The following is a 22,965-nucleotide window of genomic DNA, read 5'->3' on the forward strand; positions in this document are numbered from 1 at the left end:
CAGTGAGCTTTTTTTTTGTTCTCCCTGGTCATTTTTCCTTCTTCTACCTGAGGCAAAAAGCCTATTTCAGTTGCCTTTGAGACCTAACTTCAGCTCAGACCATTTATTCAGATTTTGTTGTTTCCCCTTGGTTTTTGTAATGAGTAAGAATGTATTTACTGTGAATAGCACGGATTAAATGATGTTTTGTTTACTGACTTAGGGAACTGTTTAAGCTGTTTTATTAAGATTGATCAAAATGATAAATATAACTATGTGGATGCTGTTATGGTTAAAGTTCACATTTAGAAAATGTGTTTTTCTGTGATATTATATTTTATAATTATCATTAGTTCAAAGTATTTCTTGTTGGTAGATGAACACATATATATGTATGATTTTTTACAATTGCTATGCTGTTTTTAGGACGTGTGTCACCTTCACCATCTCAGGAAAGTCTAAGTTCATCAAAATCAGATACAGACATGGGGGTATGTTCACATTTTATAGTTACTATTATAAAACTCTATCATTTATTTGATGCCCTAAAATTATTTTCAATTATTAAAAAGTTCTGTCAATGCATTTGATTAAAATTTACAAGTAATATTAAAATGTTTCATTTATTATTTTTCCCAAGTGAGAAATACTTAAGTTTTAAGACTGCCAAATGGTGAATAATAGTATTGAAGATACTACCCTACTGATTCATACTTAAATAAAACAAAATCACCTTTCTTCAGTCTGGGTTTAATATTTTTAATATAATAATAATTGTGCCACTTTATAGTTATAGTTAAATTCTTCTTGTGTCTCCTTAGTATTCCAGGGAAAAGATACTTCTTAATATTGCCTCATATTGCCTTTGTAACTCCTAATATTCTGGTATCTGTGACTTCTAATTTTCATCCTGGTCTGTATCCTAAATATTCTTTCATATTGAATCATTCTTTCTTCATATTTTTGCTCTGTCTAGAATACCCTCTCTGGATTCTGCTGAAATATCTTTTGTGCTCTTGTTAATTTCCCTAAATCCAGCAGGCAAAATTATTACTCATGTGATTTTATAATGTGTCATGTATATTTTTATATTTATATTGCTTACCATATCTTCCTTTTCAGTGTGTTTTTCTCTTTAGGCTTTGGACTAATCCTGGTTATCTTACTCCATGCTGACTATAGTAGGCATGAAGTCAGCACTGAATTCCTGCTTCTGTGCTTTTATTCTAAGTTTTGCCCTTATCTGAATGCTTCCAGTTTCCCTTCTTTCCATTCAGACTATGCCAGTTTTTCATGGTTTACTTTTTCTCTAAAGCCTTCACTCACTACTGTATGGTGACAGTTTTAACTGCTTTGCTTTAGGGAAAAGAGTCTGTTTATTTGTTTACTTTATTATAAAACTGCCAGGTTTTTAGTGCTTCTAAAAACAGCCTATACTATATAAGACTGTCTTATATATATTTTGCAATTCATAGATTCATAACTATTTCTGTCAGTGCCCTACCTCTGATCTGTAAGTATAACTAAAATGTTAGTTGAGTACAAGACATTATGAATGAGAACTATTAAATTTCCTTAGAAATTTCCTTAGAAAAGTTAGCCATTTTTCTTATACTACTTGATACTTTTTCTTCTGAAATACTTGAGTAAATTATCATTTTGTGAAAAGGTCATTTGATATTGCTTTGATTCCTCTGATTCTTTCTCAAAGTAGCTGAATGGGGTCTCTTTCATGGCTTTTGGAATTATTTAAAGTAACCTTAGATACAGTGGAACACAATAAGCACAATAAGAGATCATTTTCATATGCATTTTGTCTGGCTCATGGTAGTGGTTTCTTACTCCTTTTGAAGTGCTTTTGTGTTTTTTTCTTCATGTGAATGAGAGTATAATAGAACCTTCTGTACAGTTAAGCAGAGAGTGATGAGCCAAGGTTTCTCACCTACTCACTATCACTGTTCTAAAGTATTCCATTCTGACTCTATGAATGTTTTTCTTGATTCTCAAAAGGAGTTCAGAAAGTGTAGGGGAGGTGTGTAAGTTGCTTGCTCTGTTGTCTAAGGGCTTAAAACCTTTCAGTGCTGGCTTGAGCATGGACTTTTAGCCTTCTCAGTTTACAACCCATAGTTGGACAAGAATGTAATATGCAATTCTGGGTTAAATTTCTTCTTTATGCTATAAATTATAATTATGCTTTTTTTTAATCTAGAACTTATGGTTTGGGGGTAAATTTTTATTTAAAATACTTAATTCATGGAGTGTCAGTGTATATTACTAACATGTAACTGCTACTTAAAATAGCCTGGAATTGCTGCTGGGGAAATGTGCTTAGGAGTTAATGAAAAATAAATAACTATTAAGCAGGAAGTTGGATTTATGTAAAGAATGAGAATATTAATGTTATGTCTTTTATCAGGGCTCATTAGTCTGGAAGTAAAAATTTTGGGAAGAAGTTTTTATCTAGAAGTGATTGGCAAAAATTTCAGAACTTAGTGTTCTAGCCTGCCTACATGGTTCCTATGAAAATGTTTTAATCAATTTTTTAAGCTGGAGCCCTTGTCCAGCATTCACAAGGGCAGGATTCCATCTCCAGCACCAAAAATCAAGTTTTGGTATAAACAATAATCATAGCTTATTTCTATCTTATGACTATTGTCCTAGTTCAAACCCTCATTTTTTCTACATTTTAACGTTTTGATGATTTTATTATTAAAATATAATTATATCCTTTTCCAAGTTCACTTTCCCTGTCCCTTCAGAAAGACAGACACAGACAGAAAGACACACACACACACAGCTTCCTCTCAAATTCCTAGCCTATTTAACTTTTATTTTCTCTCACACACTGTTATTCTCATTTTCTCTCATACTTTTATTCTTTCTCTCTCTCTCTCTCTCTCTCTCTCTCTCTCTCTCTCTCTCTTCCTCTCTTCCTCCCTCTCACATACTCTCTCAATCTCTCTCTCTCTCTCTCTCACACACACACACACACACACATACAGAGAGAGAGAGAGAGAGAGAGAGAGAGAGAGAGAGAGAGATTGAGAGATGTGTAAATATGTTAATAAAGCCTGTTGAGAATGGTTACTGTTTATGTGTACATGAATTCAGGGTAGAGCACTTGATATTGTATAAGCAATTAGTGAGGCCCATCCCTTTGGGAAAGACTATTTCTCCTTCTCTCAACATTATTAGTTATCTATAGTTGTTTGTCTCATGACATTTCCCCCGTCCTCATTTGCAGGATTTTTGGTTTTTGTCTTTGTTCCAGTCTTATTTAGGCAACCCCATAGTAGAGGTATCATAGGTTGAAGCATCTTTGTCATTTCTAAACAATGCAATCTCACAGGAGATATTCTGATCCTCTGGTTCTTAAAATCTTTCTGCTCCCATTTCCTCCATGTTCCTTACAGCATTTTTTAATGATAACATGTTTCTTTTTAAATTATTTTAAGTAGTGATTCCCAAGTATTATTTTTGTTTTGACAGCTATCATTTATTTCAGCATAGGTAGCTGAGATGTTAAAGGCTAAACTCACAACCAAAGGATAAAATGTCCCTAAGTCTTAGGTGTAGTCATTGTGTTTTAAATCTAGCTAATGGGGCTAGGCACCCTGTGATCAGTTTGTTTTGACCAGTTGTGATTTTCTGTAATGGTCTCTACTTGTAAAGAGAAGATTCTTTGGTGAGGGCTAGGAGATACACTTATTTGTGGGTATAAAAATAAGTATTTTGAATGCAGTTAGAAATTATGCTGATTTAGTAGTTATAGGTTCTATGTTGGCCACAGTACACTCTCTTCCATAATCTCACTAGCCAGGGGTAGTTGGCTAGGTTTCTAATACCAGGCATGAGCTCCCTCTTGCCTCAAATCCAGTTACAGTTGTTTGTTACTGCCAAGATATTAATTCCACTGCTACGTCTTAGGGATATCCCATACTGCTTATTGTGCTTCATAGGCTTCACAGCTGGGTAGAAATGTTGATTGCTTGTATCCCTTGACAGCTTGAATAGCACTTTCCTAAACTATGAACATTATTCTGCAGGAAGGAGACTCTCAGGCCAAACCCAGCACAGATCTTTGAAGACCTGTATCCGAAGTCAAACCTGCATTCTTAAACTTATTATTATTATTCCTGCCTTCACTTGCTCCATCCAAACATTCTGTGACAGTGTTCACAGTTTTTCTAAAGCTCCAACCAGATCTTGTTACTTTTTCCTTTTCAGAATTCTGTATTAGTTCCCCAGGGCCTTATTCCACCTAAAATTTTGAGCTACGTGCATAAGATCTTGTGATGTCGTCTCAAAAATACCTGTTTACCCATCTCTATCCTCATTCTAAACACTCTTCCCTAAACAGAGAGGCTTAGCTGGAACTCTGTATTGTCTCTCATGCTGTATGCACTGAAATAGTTGAGTTAAATCTGGACTTACAAATTAGATAACTTATATTCTACCTTAATTCTCTTGTTCACAGGTGACTATGTGACCTTCTAATATGTTATTTTAACCTCTTGGACCTGGTGAATTTTTCTTAATGTATTTATATTCATAGTACTAATAACTATTTCAAAGATTTCCTAGCTAGGATTTATTCTGATGATAAATACACATAGCGTGTAGCAACCAATTTTGGCATGCATGTGTGGTATTATTATCTACTTCTATAAAATAACAAAAACATAACTTTAAAATTGCTTAAATAATGAAGAAGTGAGTTAAGAGGTAAGGCTTCTTGGGGTTACTTAGCTCAGTAATATCACTAGAGAAACAGTTCTATCAACTTTCTCCTTTTTACTCTATTTTGGTTTGGGTCTTTCCATACTTTATGGTAGTCCTAATGTCTTAAGTGTCTCATGGAGATGTTCAAAACAAAAAATGGGAAATTCTCTTAAGTGAGTTCCCTTGAACACACCCTATGGCTCACCTAGTGATCCTTCAGAAGTGGAGTGAGATAATCTTAAATTAATTCAGCCCAGTCATTACTTACCCCCATAAGCTAGTTCTACTTCTGAAGAAACAGAAGCTGAGAAAGGGACAAAGAAAGGAGTTCTTTTAGACATGGAAAGGAGTATGACAGGCTATATTGCCTCAGAAATTATTCTAGTTTATCATTGCATGGAGAAAAAGAAAGGTGATGAGTAATTAATCAGCATAAACAGGGAAGTCGGCTTTGGATGGCTTGAAATTCCAGTTGGGCATCATACAAATTTATGACACAATGGGTAGGTGGGAAATGTCTGAAGGTCTACATTCCATCCGAGTTTTAAAGTTTGTTTTATGTCTAACTAGGTATGTAGTGGAACTGACGAAGACCCAGATGACAAAAATGCACCTTTTCGGCAACGACCATTTTGCAAATATAAGGGACATACTGCTGATCTCCTTGATCTTTCGTGGTCTAAAGTAAGAAATTATTATTAGAATTATGTATCAATCCATATGACTTTGACATGATTGTTTTAAAACTCCTTATTTGTAGGATTGTCATCATACTAGCAAGTGTCAGCTCTCTACTTTGTGGAAGTTACTTACAAGCTGCTCTAAGTTCTAAAAAGAATAATTTCAAGTGTGGATATTGGTTAACCAGTCAGATCTATTATTTGCTATTTACTTTTTAGATGCAATGATTTTTTTTTCAGAAAGAAATGATGCTTAAAATGAATGTGACTTCAAATAAGGTGTGTTTTTTTCTTGATCCCTTAAACTTATATCAGTAATCAAAATCTAAAATATATTTAAAATTTAAGAAAGAAAATGATATTTAAACAAGTTGACATGAGAAAACTGAACTTGCATTAACTAGATATTAATACTTGGGATACAAGTGGTACCCATATGTTTTAATTATATCAAAAAACCTTAAATAGAACAGAGATATTAATACCATATTTTAGCAAACTAAATCAAGATAAACCTGAGCTCTCTTTGTTTGTTTGTTTGTTTGTTGCTTTTTTCATTGAGATTGAGTCTCTGTAGCTGAGGGTGAGCTGACATTTGCTCTGTGACCCAGGATGATGTCATACGCACTGTCAACTTCTTAAGAGCTTTGCATCTGCCTGCCAAATATTAGGATTGTAGCCTTCCATCAACATTCCCTACTATGCATCACATTTGAATCAGTCTATTTGTGAATGCTCACTCTCCTTAGACATTCTGAGTGTTTTATATAACCCATCTGTCATAATATTTTTCTCTCTGTTTCACTCTAGTATTCTATTTCTTACACCAAACATCTTAGAACCTTTAAGACCTGAGTTTGATCCTAAGAAATAATGTAAAATTAAAAGTTAAGTGGAATGGCACACATTTATAATCCAAGTATTGGATAGAGACAGGTAGACCCATGAAAGTCTCTGGTAAGCCAACCAAGCCTGCTCAGAAAATTCTAGACCAGAAAAATTCTCAGTCTAATAAAATAAGTAGTACTTGAGGAACAACACCTAAGGGGTCCTCTGATCTCCACATGCACGTGCAGACATGTGTATAAGCACACGCATGAACATAAGCAGGAAAAGAGCCCTTTTTTGAAAAAAAATGTGAAGTTTTAGTTTTGAAATTTTAAAATTACATTTATTATTTGTGTGTGTGCACACATGTCTGTGGAAATATGTACCAATGTGTGCATATGGAAGGAAGCCAGCAGACAAAAAGTGGGATTCAGTTCTCTCTTGTTGTGTGTATCTCAGTGATGGTACTCAGTCAGTCAGGCTAAACAGCAAGCACTTTTGCCCTCTGAGCCATTTCACAGGCACAAGAACCTTTTTACATATAAATAAAGAGTTCTATATGTAATAGTTTTTATATTTTAGTTGATACATGACAAGTAAGCATATTAATGAAGTCTACCATGATAATTCAATTTGCATATATAATATATAATGATAAAAAAATCAGGTAAATGACATCCACCTTCTTGAAGATTTACTAGTCTAATTTCATTTTGGTGCAAAACTAAGCAGACTCAGCAAGGTGTGTGTGTCTGTGTCTGTGTGTGTCTGTGTGTCAGTGTGTCTGTTTGTATGTGTAAGAAAAATAGTCAATGAAAGAGAGACCGTCAACTCAAGAGGGACTAAGAGAGGAGGACATGGGAGGGTTGGAGGGAAAGAACATGAGAGGGTTTGAAGAGTGAAAAGTAACAGGGAAATGATTAAATTTTAATTAAAGTAAAGTAATAAACTGAGAACCTATAAACATCTGGCTACTAGATAGTTTGTATTGCATATTCATTCAAAACATATCTATTCTTTACTTTTCCACCTAGTTAGGAGCACAACTCTGGGGTCAGACTCTAGGATTTATATTCTAATTACTTTGCCCCTTGTACTTCTGGGTCTTTGGCCACTTTTCTTAACTATATCATACTTAGCCTGCAAAATAGCTTAACGAAAATGGCTTCTTTGTAGAGTTAGAAGGAAAGATTAATTGAGTAAATACAAAGCACTTACATAGGGCTACAGAGATGGCTCAGGAGTTAAGAGCACTTGCTACTTTTGCAGAGGACCTGGGTTCTGTTCCCAGCACTCATATAGTGGCTCACAACCATCTGTTATTATAGTTCCAGGGGATCCAACAGGTTCTTCTTGCTTCCATACAATGCTCATACATTCATACCAGCAAAATGCTCCTACACATAAAATAAATCCTTTTTAAAGCGCACCTACTTATCACACAGAAAATGCTCAACTACCATCTGTAAATAGGGCCAGTTACCAACATCTTCATGGGACAGCTTACAACTGCCTATAACTCTAGCTCCAAGTGGATAACTCTGTTCTCTCTAGGCCACTATACTCAGTGTGCAAATATCCCCGACACTGACATATACATAACAATTAAAAATAAAGAAATAAAAACTTGATCTGTGAATGTGTCAAGTACTGACGACACCAAGCTTAAGTATTTTACATATGTTCTCTGTTTCTGTTCAATTGTTCAATCAAAACAGTTGAAGTTCCTGATATTCATCAAAGGTTTGAAAAAGTGTTTGTATGAATTAAGTAACATGTTGACAGGTGTCTACAAAAGTGTGGGTAGGGTAATTCACACTCTATGTCTTTAGACCAGTACTCTCTAGTCAATTCCCTGGTAACAGTAGTTCCTCGCCCTACAGGTGATTGTAAAATTTTACAATGCTGGATACATTGAAAAGATTTAAGAAATCATAAATTCTTCTTTTCCTGCATCCTTTACAAATTTTGTAGGTCAGAAAAATGTATTTAGTATCAGTCTACATATTTGCCTTATGACTGTTGATAGTTTGTAAGCTGGGATGTCCTGATTCTTCATATTATATATCTAATCATAACAAGATAAATGCAAAAAAAATCAAGAGTATATGCTTTGAAAATTTTTGTGGATGGTATTCACGTGTGTGTGTGTGTGTGTGTCTGTGTGTGTGTGTGTGTGTTCCTAAATACATAAATAAAGTCATCTCAATGTAATTTTACTTGTATGTTATGCTTTCAGTGTGGAGTATTTGTTATTGGATAACTGTTGGTATTGGTGTGCTTTTTGCTGGGAAAATTCTAACTGCTACTGTATTAATTACTTTCTTATTGCTGTGAAGAACCACTATAACTAAGGAAAGTTAAAAAATAAAGCATTTAATTGGGGTCTTGCTTATGGTTTCAGAGGATGAGTCCATGATTATCATGGCAGCAGGCAGGAATAGAGACAAAAGATGTAATTGGGAATGGAATGGGGTTTTGAAACCTGATACTGCACTCCTCAGTGACAAGCCTTCTTCAACAAGGCCACAAATCCTAATCCTTCCCAAACAATTCCACCAACTATAGACCAAGCATTAAAATATATTAACCTATAGGGTCCATTATTATTTAAGCAACCAAAGATTTATAGGTCATATTTTCAAGAAGATTCTAGACCATTGAAGGATAGGGACCAAGTCTCTTCAGTGTCTATGAGAATGTGTTTGTAGTGAACTTTCTGCTTTCTAAGTACTTGTTTTGTGCTAGGTAACACAGTATTACATCATCCAGTAAAAATTCCATGTAATAGTGGATCTTTCATTGTATAGATGAGAGGTTTGACTTCCTGGATCCATATAAGGATTACAAAACTATTCCAGATTGAATGTACTTTATGCGACTCGGAAGTTCAGTGCTTAGTTTAAGAAATTATTTCAGGACTGGAGAAACGGCTCAGCAGTTAATAGCATTGGCTGCTCTTACTAAGAATCTAGATTCAATTCCTAGCACCCACATGATGCCTCACAAATATGTTAAAGGGATCCATCACCCTCTTCTGACCTCTGTAGACACCATATATTCGTGTGATACAGAGACATATATGCAGATAGAACACCCATACACATAAACATTTTTTAAAGAAATTAATTTCATTTAGTAAAAATGTATTGAACAAAATTCTTGGCATAGTATAATAAAGTTGAGCATGTCTTTAGCACTTCATATTTTAAGAATATATTCATAAATCTCATATGCCTGAAACAAGCAGCAAATAAAGCCAAATTTTATTTTATTGAAATTGTTTGTTTGTTTGGCTTATTTGGGTATTAACTGTATGCTCTGCTACTGAGCTACACCCTCAGCTCTAAAGAAAGCTAATATTAAAGAGCATTGGACCATAGGTTTAATGCTATTAGTCAACAGAAAATTATAGTACAACTTTATATGTTCATTAAAACTTTTCTGGAACTAGGTAATCTTTGAAAATAAAAAATAATTATTACATGCCTTCCAAAATCTATTACAAAGCGTCCAAATTCACCCCCTCTTTTTTCCTCTTTATTTCTTGATACTGAAGGTCAAGCCTAGAGCCTTACAAGTTCTTTACAACTGATCTATTAACCCTACCCACCAGATTATTATTTATTTTACAAACCATAATAAAAACTTATAACACAGTGGTCTCAATTTCACAATGTTATAGCCTTTGCATCTACAAATGATAAGATTAAATCATGATACCCTGTGTGACTTCTGAACTCTATATTTTAATAAGGTATAATATGTATTTCAAAAGTGGACATTTTAAGTATGTTTAATAAAATAGCACATCGAGTTACATAGCTAAATCAATATTTGCAGTTAGTCTTTTTGGCTCATTATTTTATGATTTTGCAAATAGGGTCTCTTATAGTCAGGGTATCCTCAAACTTATTACTATGTAAGTAAGGTTGTCTTTGAACTCCTCATTCTCCTGAGTCCGCATCCTAGCTATGAACTGCCACACAGGTAACAATTAAGTGTTCTTAATTACTTTGGGCAAATGACAAAGCATTTTGTGCTTTGCTGTACTCTGCAAAACATGGGTAGAGCCTACCATCTGTTCTTGAACCATAGCTCTTCCACTGACAGAACTGTGCAATCTTAGACAACTTTTTTAAATTTTCTGAGCCTCGCCATTACCATTTGTCAAAAAGGATGATAATAATATGCTTACTTCATAGAGTTGTTTATAGTGCTAAGGAAAAAAGCCTTCAGCAAATTTTATATACTCAATAAGTTTTATTACAACCTTGATTTGTTTGTCATGTGAGAAACTTCAAAAAATTCTAGAGTTCCATTGACTTTCCTCATTCAGTGTAATATATAGTTCTCCCTTTAAATATATGAGTTTAGAAGTTATTGAGACTTGACCAACCAGAAGCTTTTGATGGGTAGATGTTTGGTTTTAGGATAATTGGGCAAATGGACAAATGCAATGCCTAAATCAGATTTCCTATATCTTCCAGATCAGCAAGCTCTGTGATGCATTCTGAGAAATTTGACATTTCCTATTCTCTAACTTTCTTGCCTAGAATACATATTCTAGGCAATATTGTGCCTAGGAGCACAATAAATTTTCATTTCTATACTGCATTACAGAGTAATCTTTTTGAAGGCATTGTAAGGAACATTAGTACCCATGTAAGTTAGAATTCACCAGTGTTTCGTTACAAAAAATTAGTATACTTAAATTAGTAGATGTCATATATTCATGGTTAAGTTTCAGTATATGCAGGTTATAACACCTAAGACACTCCTTAATCCTCTGCTAATGCCTGACATATTTTCTATCATACATTGTAGGATTCATAGTAATGCATCAAGTAATGCTAAAATGTCTTAGAGTCAGTGAAATACATTAGACCATAATTAAAAAAATATTTTTTCAAGTTAATTGAAATAGCCATGTTCTTTTGAAGCTGCACAAAACAAATATATATATATATATATATATATATATGTAACTAAACACTGCCAAATAAATTTAAGCCTCATTTAATTTCATTGTGTAAGTCATATTTTCATATATACAGTAATAAAGTAACTGATATCATTTTCTCCGTAGAACTACTTTCTGCTCTCTTCTTCTATGGATAAAACTGTCAGGTTATGGCACATTTCTAGAAGAGAATGCCTTTGCTGTTTTCAACACATAGATTTTGTCACTGCCATCGCTTTCCATCCAAGAGTAAGTAACCAGTTATATACTCTTTTGTCATGCTAAAAGGGAGGTGAAGGAACTTTATTTCTCCAAAGAACAGTGAAACTACCAGATAAAAAAAGAACAGTAGTAGCCAGATCATTAAGAACAACTTTATTAACATTCTAATTTGCTTTAAACATGGGAAGGGAACTGAATGTTGTAGCACAAGCATTCATTCCATGGCTCAGGAGGCTGAGGCATGCAGCTCTGAATGTGAAGCCAGCCTAGTCAATATAGGGAATTTAAACGAGCCAGAGTACCTTGAGAAAAGCTGTTTCAAAATAAGGGAAAGGGGGCTGAGAATGTAGCTTAGGATGGTATTTACTTTTTAAAAAAGGCAGCCTGGGCTTCAATTGCAAACACTACAAAAACTACTTTTGGTGATGTATGGCTTTATTCATTCGGAAGGTGGAGATTGAAGGATCGGAAGTTAAAGGTCACTGTTGACCACAAAATGAGTTTGAGGCCAGTATTAGGTATAGAGGACCCAATTATTCAGTGGGTGGATAAGAACTATTCTAATAATTTGCATTACATGTGGGGGATTATGTTCTAAATATAGTAGTAAAATGTTATCCCAAATATAAATAAATTGTACTACTAAAGATGAGAGATATTGGAGAGAGAGAGGACAATAAATATGAGAGAGAGAGAGAGAGAGAGAGAGAGAGAGAGAGAGAGAGAGAGAGAACGAGAACTAAGTATGGAGAGAGAGAGAGAGACAACTAAGTATGGTATTGCATGCCTATAATCCCAGCTCCTTGAAACTGAGTCAGGAGGCTCACTAGTTTGAGGCCAGACTGGACTGAAGGGTAAGACATGGTCTCTAAAAGAAGGAAATGGTAGGTGTAAGAAAGTAAAGGTAAGGGGTTGGGCATTTAGCTCAGTGGTAGAGCACTTGCCTAACAAGTGCAAGGCCCTGGTTTCCGTCCTCAACTCTGAAGGAAAAAAAAAAAAAGAAAGTAAAGGTAAGTATATAGGTGAGAACTGAGGAAAGGTTGAGGAAGGGAGACAAAGTACAAAAGACTGAAATGAGTAAAAACCAAATTCCATTATATTATATCCCATATTATTCAAACTTTGTTAATATTATTTTGTGCATTTGTTGTATGTATGTGTGGTTGTATGCATATATATATATATATATATATATATGCACATGTAGGTGTACTTGCCATGTGTTCAATTGTGGAGACTAAAATCAACATTGATTTATCTTCCTCTGTATAGCATACTCTAGCTTATTTTAATAACCAATGAAAGTTTCATAATTTTATGTATATAGGAATTTTGCATACATATCTGTATACCACGTGTGTGCCTGATGACTTGCAATGCCAGAGAGGGTTTCGGGTATTGAGTCACCATGTACACACTGGAAATTAAATCTGTATCCTCTGATAGAGCTGCCAGTGTTCTTAACTGCTGAGTCACATTTCTAAGCCTCTACCTGATTTTCTGTAAAAGAGTCTTGCTCACTGGATGTCACTCTTCTGACTAGACTTGCTGGACAGCAAACTTTTCAGAATCCCATGTCTTGTCCACTGACCCAGCACTGGGTTACAGATTTGTGCTGCCACACCCAGCATTTATGTAAGTGCGGGGAATCAACACTCAAGTCCTCCTGAATTTGGTAGCAAGCGTTTTATCCAAACAAGCCATCTCTGCAACTTCTTGTCAATCTGAATCTTGTTTATTTATTGGTTTTTTTAAGATCAGGTCTCACTCTATTGTTCTGACTCACATCAAAAACTTGGCCTCAAGTGCTCCTCTCACCTTAGCCTTTGAGTAGTTGAGGCAGCATATAAGCTTTGCTGATCTTGAGTCACACTGTTGATCCTTTTTATTCATGTTCAAACCTTTAATATCTTCACTTAGAAACCAAGTACTTCTCTGGGTTTGATAGTACTTGCTTGGAATGCCAGTAATCAGGAGGTTGAGGCAACATGATTTTGAATATATGGCCCGACTGGGCTACATTGTAAATTTCAGGGTAATGTAGGCTATATAATGAAACTTGGTCATGAAGCAAATGAAACAAACAGCAATTAATTTTATTTCATCAAAAGGTAAAAATACATGGAATTATAGATGTCTTAATGCCTTTATGGTATAGAGCCATAAAGGTTTAAATCTCAATTAGTTTTCTTTTTCTGCAAATGTCAGCACAAGAAGAAATATTCATTGATGCCACCATTACGGCCCAATTAAAATAAGTGGAGAACTTGAATTGGGTCTAAATTGACTTTGTCTCTCATAGCCTGATGAATGACCACCTTTTCCTAGTCAGGTTGGTCATCCCAGTGTCTTTAATAGCCATTTTTAATACAACATTCAGTCATTTATGCATTTCTTCTTTCTTTCCTCAAATTAGGAGAAATGACTAACTGTCCCCCTCAGTATAATGGCTGTCCTTTGATAAGCCTATACAACATAGGCAGTAATAATTCTACACCCTTAAAAGACTTAAGACTTAATTAAAAAGGTATGATCTGTGTTTGTACCCTATTAATTTTAGCTATTAAACTAGCAGAATATTCTTTCTAAATAAGCTGCTCATCCTTTCCCTTACAGATGAAGGATGGATTTTATACATAGCACTGAAGGAAATCTCTCCACCTACTATAGTAACAGTAGAGAAAGGAATCACTAGTTTATAATAGATTTCTATATACTATATTATTATTGAAGTCTGTTCAATTATCTTTATAATTTTCTTTGCAAACCTAAAAATATAGTTCACAAAACTCCACTGGCATGAGGAGGTTTTAACAGGGACTGAGGAAGATGAGAGCCATGTCAACATTTTCTTAGATAATAGGATACTGCAATGTTACCTGGGAAAAAGTAACAAAATTGTAAACAAAATAAAATCTAGATAGCTAGAATGGAGACACAAGCTATTATTTAAATAAAATTGTTAAAATCTGAATTCAAAGATGAAATACTTTTCACTTATTCAGCTTTTCTAGCCGTTGCTAAGTATAGTTTACTAAACCATGGCCTCAAAAATGTCTATCACATAATATATATTTATCAATAAAAGGCCTCAGCACTGATTAAGAAAAAATGTCTTACATGAAGAAAGTGTCCTGATCTTTAATATGCAATCCTTGTGTTTATGTGAGTGGTGGCTGTAATATGTGTGTATATCCTCTCATCTTAGATTTTGAAACCAGGTTTCTCACTGAACCTGGAGCTCAGCAATTTAGCTGGACTGGTTTGCCAGGAAGCTTTAGGGGTCTGACTGTCTCAGTCCCAGTACTGAAATTACAGATATCTGTCATTATCATATATGTGGGTGCTGGGGATCCAAAATTAGGTCCTCACACTTTACCAACTAAACTCTCCCCCATCCCCTAATATGTGATCATCACATTACCAAAACAGCCCAGCTGAGTGGTAGGACTAATTTATGGAGGATTTTTCCACCTTGAATCTGTTGACATTCATGTCTGTGTATTGTAGCACTTCTATTTATATGGTAGCATCCTTCCGTACACCAAATTATGACAATCAAAAAGTCTGCTGACTTTGCTGTATGCCCAGGATTTGAGCAGCTCCTCAAAATATAGAACATGTGGTCTGCAATTCAGTATCAGAGTTCCTAAAACGCAGGTTTGGTACTTTGTAACTGGTGTTAGCCTTATATCCCAGTGTTACACATGTCCTGGAAACAAGGGCATACTCAAAGAAAGTCTAGGGTGAAGTAAATTTAGAAGTTGCTATCCACATTATATCCCTTTTAGAGATTTAAAATACAGACTGAGAATCCTGTTTTAAGTTTTTGCACTCCAGAATTTCTTAAACTTATTTGATTGTAGATACTATTTCATGTGATGCTTACTAAAACATTTATATTAACAGCCATATCTTGGAAAAGCAGTTTGAAAAATATGATGAAATAATTTAAATTCTGTTTCTCCAGCATGAAAGCTGGAATGTGTAATTTTTGTCAATTTTATTGCACAAAATGATGCTAGCGAAAGAACTAAAATGTGGCTACATGCAAGTGTATCTCACTGAGAGAGCACTTGCTTTCATGCATGAGACCAGGACTTGACTCCCTAGTATGCAGCCTTCAAAATGAAAAGAAAATAATAGGAACGAATACTATTCAAATAAGATTTCATTGTAGAACATTACTTTTAATCACTGGATGTGTTAGTTAATTAGCTAAATCTTCCCAGATGTGAAAATAAATGCATTTTTGCCACCTTTTTAGGATGACAGATATTTTCTCAGTGGATCATTGGATGGAAAGCTCCGCCTATGGAACATACCTGACAAAAAAGTGGCTTTATGGAATGAAGTAGATGGTCAGACAAAGTTGATCACAGCTGCCAATTTTTGTCAGAACGGCAAATATGCAGTAATTGGGACATATGATGGTAGATGTATTTTCTATGATACAGAGGTAAGACCCTTATGATTTTAGACAACTTATTTCTATCCTATTTATACCATCTGGAGATTTTATTTGCTTTATCTGTAAAATAGGGTAAAAAGACTAATGTCTGAGACTTAGAACATATGATAATGGAGGATTTTTCTAATTCTGATATTTTTAATTTATGGTTTTATTTTAGCACTTGAAATACCATACACAAATACATGTACGATCTACTAGAGGGCGGAACAAGGTTGGAAGAAAAATTACTGGGATTGAACCTTTACCTGGGGAAAATAAGGTACTATATAGTATTCAAAACCATGTCTCTCCATGCTGTGTACGGATTCTATTTTTTTTAATTTGATATTTTTTCTTTTGTTTTATTAGATTTTTTTTATTTAAATTTCAAATGTTATTCCCTTTTCACGGTTTCCTTTCAATAAACCTCCTATCCGCTCCCCCTCCCCCTAATTCTGTGAGGGTGTTCCCCCTCCCAAAACACCCACCTCTTCTCACCTCCCCACCTTGACAGTCCCCTACACTGGGGGGTCCAGCCTTGGAAGGACCAATGACTTCTCCTCCCATTGGTGCCCAACAAGGCCATCCACTGCTACATATGCAGTTGGAGCTGTGTGTACTCTTTGGTTGGTGGTTTAGTCTCTGGGAGCTCTGGTTGGTTGGCCTTGTTGTTCTTATGGAGTTGCAAGCCCCTTCAGCTCTTTAAATCCTTTCTATAATTCCTCCAATGGAGATTCTGTTCTCAGTTTGGTGGTTTGCTGCTAGCATTCGCCTCTGTATTTGTAACGTTCTGGCTGAGCCTCTCAGGAGACATCTATATCAGGCTCCTGTCAGCATGCACTTCTTGGCATCAGCAATATTGTCTGGGTTTGGTGGCTGTATGTATATGAGCTGGATCCCCAGGTGGGGCAGGCTCTGGATGGCCATTCCTTCAGACTCTGCTCCAAAATGTGTCTCCGTATTACCTCCTATGATTATTTTTGTTCTCCCTTTTAAGAAGAAGGACTGAAACATCCTCACTTTGGTCCACCTTCTTCTTGAGCTTGATGTGTTCTGGGTATCTTGGGTAAATTGAGCATTTGGAATATCCACTTATCAGTGAGTATATACAATGTGTGTTCTTTTGTGATTGTGTTACCTCACTCAGGATGATATTTTTTAGATCCATCCATTTGCCTATGAATTTCATGAAGTCATTGTTTTTGATACATGAGATTAATACTCCATTGTGTAGATGTACCACATTTTTTTGTATCCATTCCTCTGTTGAAGGGCATCTGGGCTCTTTCTAGCTTCTGGCTATTATAAATAAGGCTGCGATGAACATAGTGGAGCATGTGTCCTTGTTATATGTTGGGGCACCTTTTGGGTATATGCCCAAGAGAGGTACAGCTGGGTCCTCAGGTAGTTCAATGTCCAATTTTCTGAGGAACCTCCAGACTGATTTCCAGAATGGTTGTACCAGTCTGCAATCCCACCAACAATGGAGGAGTGTTCCTCTTCCTCCACATCCTCGCCAGCATTTGCTGTCACCTGAGTTTTTGATCTTAGCCATTCTCACTGGTGTGAGGTGAAATCTCAGGATTGTTTTGATTTGCATTTCCCTTATGACTAAAGATGTTGAACATTTCTTTAGGTGCTTCTCAGCCATTGGATGTTCCTCTGCTGAGAATTCTTTGTTTAGTTCTGTACCCTATTTTTCATAGGATTATTTATTCTCTGGAGACTAGCATCAAGTATTATTTGTACATATTTGATATTAGCCCTCTATCTGATGTAGGATTGGTAAAGATCTTTTCCTAATCTGTTGGTTGCCATTTTGTCGTAATGACAGTGTCCTTTGCCTTACAGAAACTTTGTAGTTTTATGAGGTCCCATTTGTCGATTCTTGGTTGTACTGCATGAGCCATTGGTATTCTGTTCAGGAAATTTTCCCCAGTGCCCATGTGTTTGAGGCTTTTGCCCCCTTTCTCTTCTAATAGTTTTAGTGTTTCTGGTTTTATGTGGAGGTCCTTGATCTACTTGGACTTAAACTTTGTATATGGTGATAAGAATGGGTCAATTTGCATTCTTCTACATGCTGACCTCCAGTTGAACCAGTACCATTTGTTGAAAATCCTGTCTTTATTCCGATGGATGGTTTTAGCACCTTTGTCAAAGATCAAGTGACCATAGGTTTGTGGGTTCATTTCTGGGTTTTCAATTCTATTCCATTGATCGACCTGCCTGTTTCTGTACCAGTACCATATAGTTTTCATGACTATTGTTCTGTAATACAGCTTGAGGTCAGGGGTGGTTATTCCCCCAGAAGATCTTTTATTATTGAGGAAAGTTTTTGTTATCCTGGGTTTTTCGTTATTCAAAATGAATTTGCAAATTGCTCTTTCTAACTCTATGAAAAATAGCCGTGGAATTTTAATGGGGATTGTACTGAATCTGTAGATTGCTTTTGTCAAAATGGCCATTTTTACTATATTAATTCTGCCAATTTATGAGTATGGGAGATCTTTCCATCTTCTGATATCTTCAATTTCTTTCATCAGAGGCTTGAAGTTCTTATCATATAGGTCTTTCACTTGCTTGGTTAGAATCACACTGAGATATTATGTTATTTGTGACTATTATGAAGGGTATCATTTCCCTAATTTCTTTCTCAGCCTGTTTATCCTTTGAGTAGAGGAAGGCTATTGATTTGTTTGAGTTAATTTTATACTTAGTCCCTTTACTTAACTTCTTTATCAGGCTTAGTACTTCTCTCGTGGAACTTTTGGGGTCACTTATGTATAGTATCATATCTTCTGCAAATAGTGATATTTTCACTTCTTCCTTTCCACTTTGTATCCCTTTTGACTTCCTTTTGTGGTCTAATTGCTCTGGCTAGGATTTTGAGTACTATACTGAGTACATAAGGAGAGAGTGAGTAGCCTTGTTTAGTCCCTGCTTTTAGTGGGATTTCTTCAAGTTTCTCTGCATTTAGGTTGTTTATTCTCTGGTTTGTTGTTTATTGCTTTTACTATGTTTAGGTATGGGCCTTGAATTCCTGATCTTTCCAAGAATTTTACCATGAAGGGGTGTTGAATTCTGTCAAATGTTTTCTCAGCATCTAATGAGATGATCGTGTAGGTTTTTTTTCTTTGAGTTTGTTTACTTATTGGATTACTTTGATGGATTTTCATATATTGAACCATCCCTGTATCCCTGGGATGAAGACTACTTGATCATGATGGATGATCATTTTGATGTGTTCTTGGATTCGGTTTGCGAGAATTTTATTGAGTATTTATATTTCAATATTGATAATGGAAATTGATCTGAAGTTCTCTTTCTTTGTTGGGTCTTTGTGTGGTTTAGGTATAAGTGTAATTGCGGCTTCATTGAAGGAATTGAATAGAGTTCCTTCTGTTTCTATGTTTGGACCGTATTGGTTTGGACCGTATTGGTATTGGTATTAGGTGTTCTTTGAAGGTCTGATATAATTCAGCATTTAACCCATCTGGTCCTGAGCTTTTATTGGTTGGGAGTTTTATGCTTTCCTATTGTCTACTTCTCTTGAGTTTATTTGCTTCTTTTTGTTCTAGAGATCTTAAATGTGCTGTCAAGCTGCTTGTGTATGCTTTCTCCAGTTTCTTTTTGGAGCAGAGCTATGAGTTTTCCTCTTAGCACTGCTTTCATTGTGCCCCATAAGTTTTGGTATGCTGTGCCTTCATTGTCATTAAATTATAAAAAATCTTTGATTTCTTTTTTTATTTCTTCCCTGATCAAGTTAGCATTGAGTAGAGTTGATCAACTTCTATGTGTATGTGGGCTTCCTGTTAGTCTTGCTGTTATTAAAGACCAGCCTTAGTCTGTGGTGATAGGATGCATGGGATTATTTCAGTCTTCTTATATCTGTTGAGGCCTGTTTTGTGACCTATTATATGGTCAGTTTTGGAGAAAGTACCATGAGGTGCTGAGAAGAAAGTATATTCTTTTGTTTTAGGATGAAATGTTCTATAAATATCTGTTAAATCCATTTGGTTCATAACTTCTGTTAGTTTCTCTATGTCTCTGTTTTGTTTGTGTTTCAATAATCTGTCCAGCGATGAGAGCGGGGTATTGCAGTCTCCCACTATTATGTGAGGTGCAATGTATGCTTTGAGTTTAGTAAGGTTTCTTTTATGAAATTAGGTGCCCTTGCATTTGTAACATAGATATTTAGGATTGAGAGTTCATCTTGGTGGATTTTCCCTTCGGTACATATGAAGTGTCCTTCCTTATCTTTTTAATAACTTTGTTTAAATGTCGACTTTACATGATATTAGAAAGGGTACTCCAGCTTGTGTCTTGGGACCATTTGCTTGGAAAAAATTTTCCAGCCTTTTACTGTGAGGTAGTATCTGTCTTTGTCTTTGAGGTGTGTTTCCTGTATGCACAAAAATGCTGGGTCATCTTTCCATATCCAGTCTGTTAGTCTATGTCTTTTTATTGGGGAATTGATTCCATCGATGTTAAGAGATATTAAGGAATAGTGACTGTTGTTGCCTGTTATTTTTGATCTTAGAGTTGGAAATCTGTTTGTGCATCTCTCTTCCTTTGGATTTGTTGCAAGATTACTTTCTTGCTTTTTCTAGGGTGTAGTTTTCCTTCTTGTGTTGGAGTTTTCCATCTATTATCCTTTGTAGGGCTGGATTTGGAGAAAGGCATTGTGTAAATTTGGTTTTGTCATAGAATATCTTGGTTTTTCCATCTATGTTAATTGAGAGTTTTGCTGGATATAATATCCTGGGCTGGCATTTGTGTTCTCTTAGTGTCTGTACGACTTCTGCCCAGGATCTTCTGGCTTTCCTAGTCTCTGGTGAGGAGTTTGGTGTAATTTTTGTAGTTCTGCCTTTATATGTTATGTTACTTGACCTTTTTCCCTTATTGATTTTAATATTCATTCATTGATTGGTGTTTTGACTATTATATGATTGGAGGAGTTTCTTTTCTGATCCAATCTATTTGGAGTTCTGCAGACTCCTTGTATGTTTATGAACAACTCTTTTTTTAGGTTATTGAAGTTTTCTTCTATAATTTTGTTGAAGATATTTACTGGCCCTTTAAGTCTTCACTCGGTTCTCTACCTATTATTCTTAGGTTTAATCTTCACCTTGTGTCCTCTATTTCCTGGATGTTTTATGCTAGGAGCTTTTTCCGTTTTACGTTATCTTTGATAGTTATGTCAATGTTTTCTATGGTATCTTCTGCCCCTGAGATTCTCTCTTCTATCTCTTGCATTCTGTTGGTGATGCTTGTTGTGTCTATGACTCCTGATCTCTTTCCTAGGTTGTCTATCTTCATGGTTATCTCCCTTTGTGATTTCTTTCTTGTTTCTATTTCCAGTTTTATATCATGGATGGTTTTGTTCAATTCTTTCTCCTGTTTGGTTGTGTTTTCCTGTAATTCTGTAAGGGATTTTTGTATTTCTTCTTTAAGGGCTTCTACTTGTTTACCTGTGTTGTCCTGTATTTCTTTAAGGCAGTTATTTATTTCCTTCCTCAAGTCCTCTAACATCACCATGAGTTGTGATTTTAAATCCAAATCTTGCTTTTCCGGGGTGTTGCGATATTTAGTGTTTGCTTTGGTAGGAGAACTGGGTTCTGATGATGCCAAGTAGTCTTGGTTTCTGTTGCTTAGGTTCTTGGGGCTTGCCTCTTGCCATCTGGTTGTCACTAGTGTTAGCTGGTCTTGCTGTCTCTGGCAGTGGCTTGACCCTCCTCTACGCCTGTGTCAGCATTCTTGGAGACTGGCTTTCTCCCAGGGTGATCTGGATACAGAGAGCTGTGGGGCTGTTTCAGCTCCGGGGGCAGGCACAAACTGAAATCCTGTCTCAGAATGCTCCTGGATTTGTTTGTCCTGATAACTCCAGGAAGGTCCCTCGGAGCAGATGAGTTGGTCTTACCTCTGTTCTCAAGTGTGTTAGTGCTCCTATCAACTGCTTTTCAGCTCTGGAAGCAGGCAGAGACCGCAAACGCAAGTATCCTCTCCCTGACTGCTCCTAGGTTCCTGTGTCCAGAGGGTTCCAGCCCGGTTCCTCTTGGGCCAGGAGTGTGAGCAAAAGTGGAGGTATCCTCTGAGCTCTCAGGATTGTCCTCACTCCTGAGAGTCCAGGTCTTTCCCCAATGGGTTTTGGGCACAGAGAACTGTGGAGTGTATGGATTCTTGAAAGTTAGTTTTAAAACTGGGCAAGAAAATGGATAATATTGCCGTTTGTAGTTTTGCTGTTTACTTAGTTTATGTGTAATATACTCTTTTGGCGTTATGGCTTAATTTACGTTAAAATGTGATATTTTTAACTTTGCTTTTGATTTACTTCTAGATATTGGTAACCTCAAATGACTCCAGAATCAGACTGTATGATCTGAGAGACCTATCACTGTCCATGAAGTATAAGGGTTATGTCAATAGCAGCAGCCAGATCAAAGCAAGTTTCAGGTAAATTGGCATTGAGAAATTCCCAAAAGTATGACACTTCTTCACTCCTCATTTTTCATTATATGAGGTTCTTATTCATAACTGGTATTACACAGTATCATCATCATATATTGCTTACTTTCCCTACCTATATGGTAAGTAAGAAAACTATCCCTGTTTTACAAATAAAGAAAGCAAAACACACATTAAATAATTAACTTAGAATCATAGTTGTGAGAGACATGCATAGAAGATTTTTAGCCCCAGAATGTTTGCATTTGAACTTTTGTGTAAGCCATTAAGATATAACCCACCCGACAACCACTACTACACACATATTATCTTGATCCCTTTAGGTGCACGAGCTAAGAGAGCATTTTCTCACCCTTAGAGCAAAGTACCTTGTCATTACACCTTTGCTTTTCATTATCTGAACTCTTAATTTGGGATCTGTAAGCTCTCCTGAGATAGGATTAGCTGCCTAGCTTTCTTCTTTCTAATCCTTCTTTCAACTCTTCTCAAAACTCATTATTTTCTTCTTAAAGTCCCCCGTAATTACCCAGCCATTCAGTTGGCTTCTTTTGCTATCCTTAAGTCACTAGTACTAGAATGGATTAACCAACATCATAGGTACCAGGGCTTTGAAGAAAATTCTAAAGCTAATAGAGTCTTGATTAGCAGGATGA

The 22,965-nt window shown here is 35.8% G+C and overlaps 1 protein-coding gene across 4 annotated transcripts in view; it reads left to right on the forward strand.

The window, feature by feature from the left end:
- Window positions 1-22,965, forward strand: part of Wdr44 (WD repeat domain 44) — a 105,439-nt gene that overhangs the window by 76,613 nt on the left and 5,861 nt on the right. For all 4 annotated transcript variants that reach the window (XM_039099449.2, XM_063279776.1, XM_039099450.2 and 1 more), the window contains 6 exons: window positions 406-470; window positions 5,272-5,385; window positions 11,299-11,421; window positions 15,662-15,853; window positions 16,026-16,127; window positions 22,185-22,300. In XM_039099449.2, the coding sequence (XP_038955377.1) occupies window positions 406-470; window positions 5,272-5,385; window positions 11,299-11,421; window positions 15,662-15,853; window positions 16,026-16,127; window positions 22,185-22,300 (712 nt within the window). The remainder of the gene's footprint in view (window positions 1-405; window positions 471-5,271; window positions 5,386-11,298; window positions 11,422-15,661; window positions 15,854-16,025; window positions 16,128-22,184; window positions 22,301-22,965) is intronic.

The sequence above is a fragment of the Rattus norvegicus genome, chromosome X, assembly GCF_036323735.1.
Source record: "Rattus norvegicus strain BN/NHsdMcwi chromosome X, GRCr8, whole genome shotgun sequence".
NCBI classification, from domain to species: Eukaryota; Metazoa; Chordata; class Mammalia; order Rodentia; family Muridae; genus Rattus; species Rattus norvegicus.